General features: G+C 36.7%; 1 protein-coding gene across 33 annotated transcripts in view; it reads right to left on the reverse strand.

The window, feature by feature from the left end:
* ABLIM2 (actin binding LIM protein family member 2) overlaps nucleotides 1-13754 on the reverse strand; it is a 142896-nt gene that overhangs the window by 29040 nt on the left and 100102 nt on the right. For 8 of the 33 annotated variants that reach the window (XR_014583819.1, XR_014583820.1, XR_014583824.1 and 5 more), the window contains 4 exons: nucleotides 10297-10417; nucleotides 8521-8619; nucleotides 2626-2727; nucleotides 1436-1489 (listed from right to left, as the gene is read on the reverse strand). Coding sequence is in view for 24 of the 33 variants with exons in the window: in XM_083834505.1 (XP_083690631.1) it covers nucleotides 1436-1489; nucleotides 2626-2727; nucleotides 8521-8619; nucleotides 10297-10417 (376 nt within the window). In the remaining 9 variants the exon portion in view is untranslated. Of the gene's footprint in view, nucleotides 1-1435; nucleotides 1490-2625; nucleotides 2728-8520; nucleotides 8620-10296; nucleotides 10418-13155; nucleotides 13189-13754 lie in introns of all 33 variants that reach the window. The other 25 variants (XR_014583817.1, XR_014583818.1, XM_083834494.1 and 22 more) reach the window with 9 other exon arrangements.

A 13754-nucleotide genomic window follows, 5' to 3' on the forward strand; every position in this document is an offset into this window, starting at 1 on the left:
GAGTGTTTCACCCAGCTGGGACATAACATTTGTCAATTTTGTTTCTACTAATACTGTATTGGATACAAACCAGAAGTTTAACCAAAACAGAAATAAGTGTTGTTTTCCATGAAAGGTAGTATAAAAATTTTAACTACATAAAAATATAGTTCTTTTGACTATGCTTATTGAGCATTTTAAAATCAGCTAAAGCCCTCTGTTACAACAACGGGAAAATATTTAAAATGCATTATCCTTATTCTGATCATGAAGACAGTGATAAATCTGCAGTTTCCTAACCTTTCACTCATGGAAAGCTATCAACTATCCAGTTAAAGTATGTGAGAACACATATGCGTGGTTTTCTCATTCTTGTATACAAAGTGGGAAGTCACCTCTGTGCAGAAAGTGTTGCAGGAGTTAGTAAGATGGGAGAAGTTGCTCCAACAGAGACCCATCCTTGCCATGAAGAGTGACATAGCTATCTGTATTGCTTTTATCTCCAAAGTGTCTTAGGTACTGCTCACAGTGTGATGAACATCTACTTTATTCTCTCACGTCTCCCGAAACAGGGGAATAAATCATGGCTTTTGGTTTAGGGCAGTAGTACTCATGATTCTTTTCATCAGAAATGCACTTCTGCACTTCTCAGACATCCTATCACGGCATATGCCCTACACATTTGCTTCCACAGATTAATAATGGAATTTAGTCTAGAAAAATGAATTCTGTATTACTAAGCCTGTATTACAAACAAAGATAATTATCAAACATCACTGAGAACAGAAGCAGGCACCGAAACAAAGAAATTACAGTGATATTAATTAGTGAAATATAAAATAAATTATATAATAATAATATAATATAATATAAATTATTATTTTTAAATAATAATGGAAGAATGCTGACCTTATAATCCTGTATTTTTTTTATATTTACTAGAGCATCAATGCAGATCCTCAGTCGCATAAAGCATCATATATTTCTTTCCATGGTTTGGAAACTCAGACAGAAACCTTGTTGCTGTGTCTATCAAAAGTTTTCCAATCATATCTTGCCAATGTTATCATATACTGAGTTTGTTCCTAACTGCCATGGTGTGATTACATTAGATCCCAATATTATACAGCTTGAAGAACTTGCAGATGAGAAGTAGGTATTTCATTTAGGTGTTGGACTCAATGATCCTTGTGGGCCAATTTCAGCTCAGGATATTCTATGATTCTATAATATACACCAGTTAATAATAAACATTTTTTTTTTTCCCTCTAGCAATATAGAAGAGTTATTTACCAAAACTGGATATTCTAAGGCATGTTGTTAAAACAGGAGAGCAACTTCCTATATTTACATATTTTATACCATCCCATAAATAAGAAAACTGTTTTTAATATCTGCTCTGAATTACCAAGACAAGACAAAATATCTTTTTGCAATAGAGAAAGGCAGACTGTACCATGCTGTTTGTAGATAGGAGGTTTCCTATAGATGTTATCTTTTACACCAGTGTCTGAGGAAGAGGAAAGAGAAAGGAAAGAATAAAAGAGTAAGCAAGCAGTTCAGACTATGCTGCTCGTCTCCTCTCAACAACACTAAAATGCAAACACTTGAGCAAAGACTACTGATTACTTCATTGGTTTGTCATTCAGTGCTTATTAAAAGAGAATGCAGCCTTACCCATCAACTTTGTTTAAAACAGTGCCTATGCCTACCTAAATAGCTTAATCCGCTCTTAAGTCCCTCAAAATGCTTTCAGATACCTTGAGTGCTGCACTACCAATTTATATAGACAACAGAGAAACTGCATATACTTGTCACTATTTAAAATAAAATTCATATAATGGTAGAACAGACTACTATAAAAGCGTCAAACTTGAAAAGGGACTATTTCTCCATTAATTAAAAAGACAGTATACATGGTAAGATATAGATGTTTATACTGGAAATGCCTAATATTCTAATATGAAATTCTATAGTTTGTCCATATATTGAGTTGTATAGTTGACCTGGCCTTTCAGGAATTTTTGGAAAGCCCCCAAAGCCACAGTCCACATATCATGTTGTAGAGATGTCGGATATTACTTAGACCTACAGACCTGGGCAAATACAATTCCTAATTACAGTGTGTTTATAGAAACACTAATCCCAGAAGCTAAACATAATTAAACAAAGTATACCATTGAGCTTAGCAGTCAGTGTGCTTAGCAGTCAAAAGCTAAGCAGTGTGAATATAAATGTAGTATGCTTGTAACTGAATGTGAACTTGAAAACAGCATAGTATGTATGCAAAGACACAGCCTCTGTGAGCTTCACGGGGGCCCAAAGTCTTTCACCAGTTTTCAAAGTCTGTATTTGTGTGACTCTCTAGTTCAGAAAGTGAATGGATAAAGAAAAAAAGTAAAACAAAAAACCTCTGCAGCTAGGCTTAATAACATTTGCCATCATCTAATGCAAATTTTTATACCTAAGAACGCAGTACTAACTCCTTTATTTCTGAGACAGTTTACAGATTTTCACTCAGTAGTTTTCTTCTTTTGAAGCTCTAAATTCACAAATTAATGGGAAAACAAACAAACAAACAACATTTAGAAGAGAATAAACAGGTGTCAGCAATTGAAGATCAAACACTAAGCAGTGAATGCCTACCTGGAATATGGAAATGTCTAGGAGCCTGCTGATAGACAGAAGATGAAGATTTGCTGTCTGAGTACATGGATAAGCTTGGAGTGCTCCGACCACTTTCACTGCCTCCAAGGGGAAGAGCAAAGAAAGCAGATAAAAGAAAAAAATGGAAGGCAAAGTAGAGTATTTCAAGCATAAAAGCTTGTTCAGAATGACTTGTTAATCCAACAGTTTTAAATAACTGGGAAACCATTTTCAGCACAGTGAATTGGCTCAATTAACAAACATCTCATCAACAATTAATATCTGATAGATAATATCAGATTAAATTGCAGTCTTGCATCCTCTCTTTGAAACTAAAGCTCCTCTTTTAAAAACATCATAATGAACAAAATAAAAGGATGAGCACATCCACAGTCTTGTAGTATGTTTTGCATAGTTAAGTGAATAACCTATCAATCAAGATTTTGAAAAATTTAATGCTGTGGCTCATAGCCTGCCCTTAAAACTAGTAATGAAATTATTCAGTACTGTTCAAAATATCTCAAAGCAGCACTAGACCAAAAAACAGATGTTAAGTCAAATGCCCCTGCATATATCAGTGACAAAACTAGATGTTGAAATTTTTCCTAAATCGCAAACATTCCCCACAGATAACATGCCACAGCATTTTATATTTATGCAAAGTTGGATTATCAAGTCATAGATCTATAATGCCATAGTCACTTGACAAAATTTGAAGACATATATAACATTGATCGGTATCCATTTTTCCACTTGTTTTGTCAAATACTCATTAAGTACCATTCATTTCCTCTTAGTTTATTTCCCCGAAGCACACTCTATGGCATTATAGCACAGCTTGGCAAACAAAAAAGTAAAGCACTACTTTTTTGGGACTTGTAAAATCCAATTAATTTACAGCACTTTTAAGCAACTGGAAGCCAAACATGACATTTATTCTAACATAAAAGGGCTGTTAATTTGCTGTTATTATTTTAGTGCGGATGGAGCACAAATTTAATGGATAGTAATAATGAAATTATAGCAAGATTTTTTGGGGAAAGGAAGTGCAGCAGTTCAGAGTGCTAGATCTGTAACTGAGTTCTGCCTTCAGGGAGTGGAAGTTTTATAACCATAAAACCACTGGATTGCCATAACTATCTAGGCTATGCCCATGGAGGGCGTATCCACTGAACCCTTGCCAGATTTCTGTTGACTAGCAGTGGTGTATGATCAATGGTCTGTAACCAAACACGGCCTGGACATGCACCACTGAAATCAATAGGGTAGTGTTACTGAGTTCAATGGTAGCAGAAGCAGGCCAGATGAAATCATGATGATACATTAAGTTATCCATTCTAAATTCTTACTTTCACAGTTGGTGAAAAATTGAAATTGAAAACTATTTGGCTGTTAACACTGCATACTCAAGAACAGTGATTTCCATTTGGAATAGGGCCACAAAGCTCATCAACTCTCCTGTGCAACTCTCCTGTGAAGAAAGGCTGAGAGAGCTGGGGCTGTTTCACTCAGAGGCTGGTGAAGCAGTTGAACAGGTTGCCCAGAGAAGCTCTGAATGCCCCATCCCTGGAGGTATTCAGGCCAGGCTGGATGGGGCTTTGGGCAACCTGGGCCAGTGGGTGGCATATCTGTACATGGCTGGGGGGTTGGAACTAGATGGTCTTTAAGGTCCCTTCCAACAAAACCATTCCTTGATTCTATGAAAATATAATCAGAACAGGTGAGAAATTGAAATTACAACTGTGGGCAGTGGTGGCCTATGGTCTTTCCAAAAAGTAAGGGAAGAATTACAGAATTACTAAAAATTTGGTACACCACAATCAGTTTGCAGTCAAGTTGTCTTCAGACAAGGAACCAGACAGTTATTCAGTTTCTTGATTCCCACTTTGCTCTTGGAAAAAAAGCAGTGGTGACAGGTTTTCATTGTGCATTTATTAATTCCTTCTTTCTTTGCTGCTTGCCGCTTAGATGCTTGGCCATCCCTTCTAAGCAAAAGAAGCCTCAATTTCATTCCAAATTTGAATACAAAGAGCAGTGGTAGTTACTTACTTAAGTAAATTTCCTGACTACTCATTGGAATTTTTTTAGTTTAAAAAGAAAAGGAAAGTTTTCAAGTGATTTTCACAGAGTACTTATTCTTCATTTACTTAAAAATTAGCATGTTATTAAAAACATATTCATATATGATCTACATGAAAAACCACTTCAGTGAGCACCAGTGACCCCCAGGTGCTGGCATTATACACCCATAAAGTCATTCTTCAGGGGTAGGGTGTCAGTAACATATTCAGGGAGCCAGAAGGAAGCATTAATTAGGGTGAATAAACTTGCAAGAATACAGGAAGCAAGAGTAAGTACTAGAAAACAACAAATATGCTAACTCCTCTATGTAAGCATCACCTGCAAGGAGCACTTAGCAGAGTGATCACCTCTAATTTGCTTGAAAGGGAAGAATTATGGATGGAATGCGGGAAAAGGTTCTTCTAGCAGCTCACTCGTACAAGTTGATGTATATTTAAATTATATTTAAAATTCTGCCACTGATTTGGACAAACACAAAAGAATAGTTGCATTTCACATTATGCATATGAAAATAAGTATTTAATAATAAAGAAAAGTGAAGATATGGGTAGAAAGTTCACATGTTGAAACTCCAGACACTCTTTTAATCTAGCCTATAATAAGTCTCTAAAATAAGACCCTGCCAAGAATTTGTCTCTTTCAAGGTTTGCCTGGTACACACTGAAGAACTTCAAATAAGGTCTCTGAGAAAACAGAACTACTGGACAGAGCAATTTTTCAAACTCTTGGTTTTGTCTTCTGCCACAAGCAGCTGCAGGATGTGATCTGATCTACTGGTCACTCCGTAGAGTGAAAAACCAGAATCACAAACTATTCCCTGGATTTTGTTTAACTTGGAAAGAATCTGGAAAAGTTTACTTTGAACTTCAGCATCAACCACAAAACTCTTGTGTCTTTTGGCTGCGGAGAGGGTAGGCTGCTCTTTTAACCTTGTGTGTTTTTGTAGACAACTGACCAGAGCTCAAATCGTGCTTCCTTTTTCATAGTGCTTAAGGGACTGTCAGGAAAAGTGCAATATTGCTTATACCTCCTTCCTTGTTGGCTTTTATCTTATTTGGTAGGATAAGAAATTTGATAACATGTTACATTAAGTGCTGTCTAAGTTTCCTGACTTGGGTTTGAACAACAAGCAGATACCACTGGCCAAGTAAAGACATCAGAGACTACTCCTGAAACTGGATCCTTCAATATCTGTTGGCACACGGTGCATTAAACTAGACAAAGTTTTTTGAAGTCTAATTATGAACTCTCTCCAAGTTTTCAAAGCCAAATAAATGGGCTTTGGAAGCTGGCAAGATGCTTTCCACCGTGTTTCAAGTAAGCATTTTTTCACTGGGGCTTAAGCACTGACTTTATGTTCACTGACTCTATGCTCACTGACTCCATCAACTCAAGAGGAAGAGTTATACCAAGCGTATGTACTCTGGAGATCACATACTATGATTCTCAAGGGCATGAACTGTGATGCTTTCTTGATGCAAGACTGTTACAGAATTTATCTTGAAGATATTTTGAAGACAGAAATTCTTAAAAGGGGGAAAAAAACACACAAGTAATTTATCTGCATGATAAAGAGCAGCTCATCCTATTACTCTTCATGGAAGCTAGACTACTTCTACAGGAAGTGTACTGAAGAAAGAAGAGAAACTCAGTTATCTTATTTCTGTTGGAAAAATGATGAACTATGTAGCTTTTGGGAAGAACATGATACAAACTCAGTGAAATCAAAAGGAATATTTTGGCAGGTTTTATTTTTTCTTTGGGTAGTAAAAAATCTGTGAGCCAGACGTTTAAAGAAAATTTTTTATTATGATTGTGGACAGCTAGTTTTACAAAGATTAGTTCTATTATTATTAACCAGTGTATTATTTTTGGATATAATCAAAGTTTATTTATTTATTTATTTAAATTAGTTTGATTTCGCTTTTTAAAAGCTGAAATGGCAGCAATAACCTTGGTCTGGATACAAAGCACGGAGTCCTACAACTCCATTCTTCCCACACTAACCACTTTGAAGAGAAAAAAATAGTACATCAACACTCTCAAAGGACTTCTCCAGATAAGGAAAAAATGCAGTCTTCAACTCAGAGAAAAGAATTCAGAGAACTTGAAGAGGATAGGGCAAATCTTCTGACTCCTTTCAGGCTGAGACATTAACTCAGTGTAAAGCAGTGGATAATCTATACAACCTCTGCAGGGCTCAGAATTACCTATAAAGAAGAATTATAAACATGCTTGCCTGCCTCGTAGGAGTGCTGTGAAGCATTATAAATTACTGCTTGCAAGATATTTTAGCTTCTTGATAAAAAGTGTTGCAGAATTGCAAAATATTATAATTTTGATCACTCTACTAACAAATGTATGGGCAAAAACAGCTGCCACTTGAGGATTTCTTCCTCCAAACATCAGCAATAAGTAATTGCTGCTGCTCTGAGCAACAGCAGGTAGCATTGAACAGAAATTCATTTTAGCAAGAGTGCTGCTAAGCAACTGCAAGCTTTTGAATAAGAGCTTTCTGTACAGTGAAATCAGGCAATGCAGCACAGTGATGAGGTTTTCTTACTCAGTACATCACGTTGGATAATATTGTCCAAATTTAGAGGACATAGAAAAAAAATGTTCAGGCAGTGCTACAGGTGTGTGTCAGCCTTCCAAGAAATGCAGGTGGGGGTATGTGTTTGTGGGTGGGGAAAGAAGCTTTGCCGGTAGACTTTAAAATGACAATCGGTTTAATCTCATCAGCTTTTTCTTCCAGAATTTTCTCTTAAGGATCACATTTGCAGCACTTAAGTCTGATTCTGTTCCTACTTGTGTTGGTGAAATTCATCTGACTTTGAACAGAACTGTTTCTGGATACATTAGAGACTAATCAAGATGCATTAGTTATTTTTTCCAAAGGCAATGAGCATCTGCAATTGATTTGAGTTTGTATGTCAGACTTATTTGTAAATCTGGTTCCTGCAGAGGGTCACTTCCTTTTCAGTAAAGGTTACAATGACAAGGAGAACAGTTCTGCTTTACTAAATCAAATGGTACATAAGAGCTGGGGAACATGCACTGAAAATGTTTGCCATTCAAGTCTCCTCCACACTCATGTTGTTCCTGGAGAGGACAGAATCAGGGGAAGACACGTAATTGAATGTCTTCTCTTTCTTATGTTTAAGTAGCTAGCTGAAAGAACAGCATTTGCCTGAAAGGCTTACGGGTATTCCTCATTACTGTCTCCTGTCTGCAACATGGAGTTCATTAACAGTTAATATCCAATGCAAAAAAATGTAATGGCAAGGAGACTAGTCTCAATTACTCTGTTTCAAAATACATGGCACAGATTATTTGCTAATCAGTGCAACTATATTGATTTAACCAGTTTATCTGGAAAGATTTCTGGTAATGCTGCAAATAATAATAATAATCTCTAAATGAAAGTTAGAAGGTTAAATAACTGATTGTCTGATGTTGGATCCAACATATAAGCTTGTTATAATACTTATTTAGCAACACCAAAATAGGGCAAACATAAACATTGTATCTTAGAACAAACAGGTTTTAAAATTATTTCCCTCTCTCATTTTCATCATAAAATCTATTTCCTTTGACAAACACTTAACACTCACTGAAAATAAATAAATAAATAAATAAAACAACTCATACCCACTCATTTCTTAAAACTACACAATACGTCAAGAAAGCACTTGCAAAAAATTAAGACAAATTTTATCCAAGTGGAAGCCATGCTTGCACAGACAAAAAAAGTGAAACACGTCTGAATAAGTCTACAGTATCACAGCACGGTTTTGCATTCCTGGACCTTACCTTTGAAGAAAGGGATGTAATGATGTCTGAATGTAGATGTAGGGCTTGGGTGTTGGGGCAGGGAGATGCAGCTACTGGTACCAAGACTCTGAGTACCAGCTGGGGGCAACAGAGAGTAAGTGAAAATAAACTATTTAGTTCACTTACTGAAAGCCACAAATTACAATGCCATCCTTTCTTTTCAGGAACATTTTCCTCCTGATGCTTCAAAAACATATACTTTATATGTAAGATTTCATCTTTCTCTGGTTATGTTTAAAAACATCACAGTGGCCATACTACGTGGCTGGCCATGGACAAAGGATTTCAACAGAGAGTTATTGTATAAAGCCTTGATAATGTAATGCATCAGAAAATATTCCAGAAAGGAACCACAAAAAGCATAGCTGCACTCAGGGAAATTCTGCATATTAAAAAAGCTGCAAGAGGGAATGATATATGCTTATAATGGATCTAATGAAATGAAATGGGGAGAGCCTTGTCTGTGATGAGAACTGTTTTACAAGTGGGTCCAGTTCTCACTGCTGTCGGTGCCTACTGGTAGGATTTAGACCACAATGTACCAGGACACTCAAGTGCATGGCTAATTTAAGCACTTGAAGAAACGTCCTCGAGTTGTTTCAGCTCTGAAAGTCATACATGTAACTAAATACTTAGAAAAATATTCTTAGAAGTCACTTTCTTTGTTTACTGTGTTGTAACAACCTCCTGATAATGTATTTGGAGGACAAATAGACAACTATTAAAAATAGCAATTATGATGACTAAATTTTCAGTGAAGCTGTATGACATAAGAATTAATTTGGAATTTCTTTCATCTTTGCTCCTTCCTTTAATAGTGTGCAGCTAAGCTTAGGTATGACACAGCTGCCAGACCTTCAGCACAGACTAATCTTCCTATCTCTAATAGATCTTTGATCCTCAATCTCATCTTCATTTTACCAAAGACTTTACATAGTACAAATAATTTCTGTTTCTGTTACCCATACAATTTTTATTTCCATTGGAAAGATTAATAATTCCATATTTTTTTCTAAACTAGTTTATAATTATAATGTATCCCCAATGAAATTGGTAGACACTGAGAAAACAATAGAAATTTTTTGAATTTCTGTGTTTTCAGTTCAGATGATGAAATGGAGAAAAATTAGAATGAATTTTGAGCAATTTGGTTGATCATTCTAAGGATAAAATTCTGCACAGTGTCCATTTAGGAATGGGCATTAGTATGGAGCATCCATGCAAAGATCAAAAGAGGGTGATCCCTCCTCTTTGTGCAGAAGAACATCAATAAACATTGCTGACAGCTTCTCATCTAAAGCAATCTGGACTTCAAAAACTAGTCGTTAGTGCCTCTAGTTGCTCCTCTAGCTCTTGCACTGTGGTGAGGAGAGCCACCATGGACCATAAACCTGCAGTACAGAAGGGACACAATATCACCTGAGCACCCTCTTGGCTTTGTGCGCATTCACTGGTACTATGCTGAACCAGGAAAGAGCTGTGGATTGAATATGAGGAAGGATGGGACCAGGATTAAGTCTATCTTCTGTTTACAGATACATAAAATCAAGCCTTCTGGATGCCTGTTTTCTTTTTCTTAGTTGTTTATACCTGAGGAATTTTCTCCTTCCTCCCCATGGGACAATCTGTTCACGATAAACAAAATACTATAATGAACTACGCCTCCACCTAAAAAACCTGGAGTCTACCCTGCCTACAGCACGAGACAAAGTAGGGGAAAAATCTAGAGAACAAATAGGGCTGATTCTCAATTACCTGGTCTGCTGTAATGCTGAGGAGAATGGGACGTTGGAGTGTAGCGACCATAACCCAGTGAGCCAGCAGAGCTAGGACTTGATGTCCTGTACTGTTTGAAAGATCTGTCATCTTGGTCACCCTGAGAGGAAGAGAGGAAATCTATCATTAGGGAATATAAATCACTTCCAAAGCAGGCAGAGTATGCCATTTCACATGTTTCTGTGCTGTGTAGATGGAACTTGATGCTGTTGTAATGCTCCATGCAATCCCAATGAAACAAGGTGGCTTTCAGCTGTAAGCACCTCAACTGCTGTATGACCAAAGGCGCTCTGGAACTGCCAAGTTTCACAGAATGGTCGTGTTCACAGGAAAGTCAACACATACATGAATTTAAAACGACAGTATCATTTGACAAGAACATAACACTGTAGAAGTACTGTTTCAGGGCAGTATAATTCGCTACTCTCTTCCACCTTACGTAACATACATGGGTAGGTGGAAGGTGAAATCAGGCTAGCGTGATAGTACTATGGTCACTTTGTACCCATGTAAATGGCTGTACAGCATAAGGGTCACAGACAACACAACATCAGCACTTGCTGGCTTTACTACATCGCAGAAACTACTGTGTCTGCTGCATAAATTGTCCCAGCACACTGTACTACAAGCAAAACATGGTCATTATTAGCTAGGTAGCCTATAATAAATACTCATATAAATATCATTAGAATTAACACTGCAAAATTGTACAATATATAACCTATTTCCCCAAAAAATCCTTGACTTCAACTACTTAAAACCATGTACACCCATGCAAAGCCCCTCACTTTCTATAGCTAGTTAAATTACAATTGTAATTTGCACAGTGTCTTAACAGTAAAAAACATTAAGTAATGAATTAGATAAGGAAATGACTTTCTGTCAAATAGCTACAAAAGCAAATTCAATTTTCTTGTTTAAGGAAATTGAGGAATGCCTTCAGTTAACTTCAGATTAGAGCAAATCAATGTAACCTACAGATGCTCCCTTATGGAAAGTGCTATTCCAAAAAATGCTACCCTCCTCCTATTCCAGTAGGAGTGAGTAAAGAGCATGCTATCCCATAGTAGGTGTTAGCCACTTGTCATGAATTTTGGGACATCTTCAGGCATCTGTAATTCCCACTGGATCAGTCATCATTTAAACACACAGAAGGTCCTATTTGGCCCCATCATCATCTTCCAGATTCCTATCAGGACAACTTAATTATATCTATCCATTCATCTTTAGATTCTTCCTGCCTGCAGTTTCCAGTTTAGCTGCTCTGGGACTACCCTTGACACTGGGGATGTACAACATCATCTCAGTCACCACTTTCTCTCCTCTAGCTGAAGTGTCCTCTGTTCCTTCCACATCACCCCAGACTCAGTGACTGCATTTTCAAAAATACTGAAGATCAGTTTTGCATACTAGTAAATAGCATTATTGCTTAAATATCCATTTCAAAGTCAGAAATTATCCAAGAAAGGAAGAACAACAACTGGCGCCTTCCCAAGCATGCGGCATTCTACAGGCGTTCTGCCACCAACTCCTCCACGCTCAGTTTGAAATGTTTCCCCCTCTATGTAGCTATATTATTTAATACCCATTCTAACCCATGCAAAAAGAGTTACATGTCAGTATAGCCACATCCCTGGAAAGTCTTGGGGTGATATCTTCATACCATATGAGTGTTATCTAATGTTCTTTGAAGTTCCAATTGTATGGCACAGTGAATATTTTTTTCTGATAAAACCCTCTCCAACAAAACTGGTGACAAGTTTGCAGAGGATGATGCCTAAGCACCTGATCATAGATTCTTTAGAGAAAGACGGGAAACAGCAAAGCTGGATAACTTGGGATAATTCGTATGACATAGGTAACAGCAGCACTGACCTCCATACTAGTGCCACTTCTGGAATTAAACAGCATGACAACTAGCTAACTGATAGCTAATGAAAGGAAATTATTGTAATCTTCCACAACACCAAGAGTTCATATCGATTATTTCAGACCTTACCTTTTGTGTAGTTTTGGTCTCTGTAATGAACAGTCAATCAAGTTCATGAAATCCAATATTAAATAAAGCATGTTTTTATTTTTAAAGTATCAAATAAATTACATTTGGATTGGTTAAATTCTCTGCTTAGCCAATGTTCATAGCAACAGTTGGTGATTTGTAATATTTAATGGAAATTTCCAGTTCTTCTCTACTACCCAAATTCTGCAATACAGTTCTCTTTACATATAATTGGAATAATGGAGAAATGAGCCAGGCCTGTGATATTTAATTGAGTTGATATCTGGGAAGTTATGTGAAATGCCTTCACTGCCTGTAATAAGGTGATACTTCTTGAAACAATGACAGGCTTCTATCATTAACGTACATCAAGATACACTTATAAGTTCAGGTATGTGCACATGATTCAACAGTATACGTGTACAAATAGTATAAATAGTTTAACTGGCTGTGGAATAAAAAAATAAAACTAAATAAAAGAGAAAGCCATACCAAGCATTAATTCATGTCAACTCATGCTGGCAGCTTTAAATGTTAAAATAAATCCTGTTTCCCAATGGAATTTATTCAGTAGAGCTTGTAGAAGTGACCACAATACAACCTTTATTTTGGAAAGCTGAAACATGGATGACAGTGGAGATAGATGAATACAGATGACAATCCAGAAGCAGAGCACATATTCAACACAAGTAACACTGTTAAAAACAAATTATAAAACCCCATGCACTGCAGAGGCAGGAGGCAAACCCCACATTTCAGACGCTGCTGGTTATCAGTATGACCAGGTTTATGCATCACAAAATGGGTCAGAACAGGAGAACAAAGGCACTGGGGATTACCTCAGTAGGTGTTGGAGAGAGCAACTGAGGTGACTGCAAACAGCAACACACAACAAATTAGTGATACAAATTCATGCATGATGTTACTTGTGAGAAGAACTACTCTTAAAACATCAATATCCATGTATAACACATGATATAGTTAAGAAAAATAACTGTCAGGTAAGTTAGAATAATTTTTTATTTTTCTTTGTTCTTAAACAAGGTAAGAAGGAATAAGTTATAAATCCTTGCATATACAGCTGTTGTTGATTTCATTACTACAAAATCCTGTGGCCTGGTGAGGCCAGACCTGTATCACAGAGTACTGTTAGTAGAAAACCCACATTTAAAGCAGCTGCCTGAAGCACTACCAAAATCTGGATTATAATTTTGTTACTCCGAGCTAGCTGCTTTAAGGGAAACAAAAATTCCTGTACTATTTTATTTTTAATTAAACGTCATGTAATTTGATAATTTACTGTTCACTCATTTTCCTTTCAAAATTAGTGGGTTTTAAGCTTGATTATCTGAGCACAACTCTACTGAAACTCCTGGAGCTGTACATATAGCCAGGATGCTGAGGTTTGAAAATCAGGATTTTTTTATTTTTTTTTACC

The sequence above is a fragment of the Anser anser genome (genome assembly GCF_964211835.1).
Source record: "Anser anser genome assembly, chromosome: 4".
In the NCBI taxonomy this organism is placed as follows: domain Eukaryota; kingdom Metazoa; phylum Chordata; class Aves; order Anseriformes; family Anatidae; genus Anser; species Anser anser.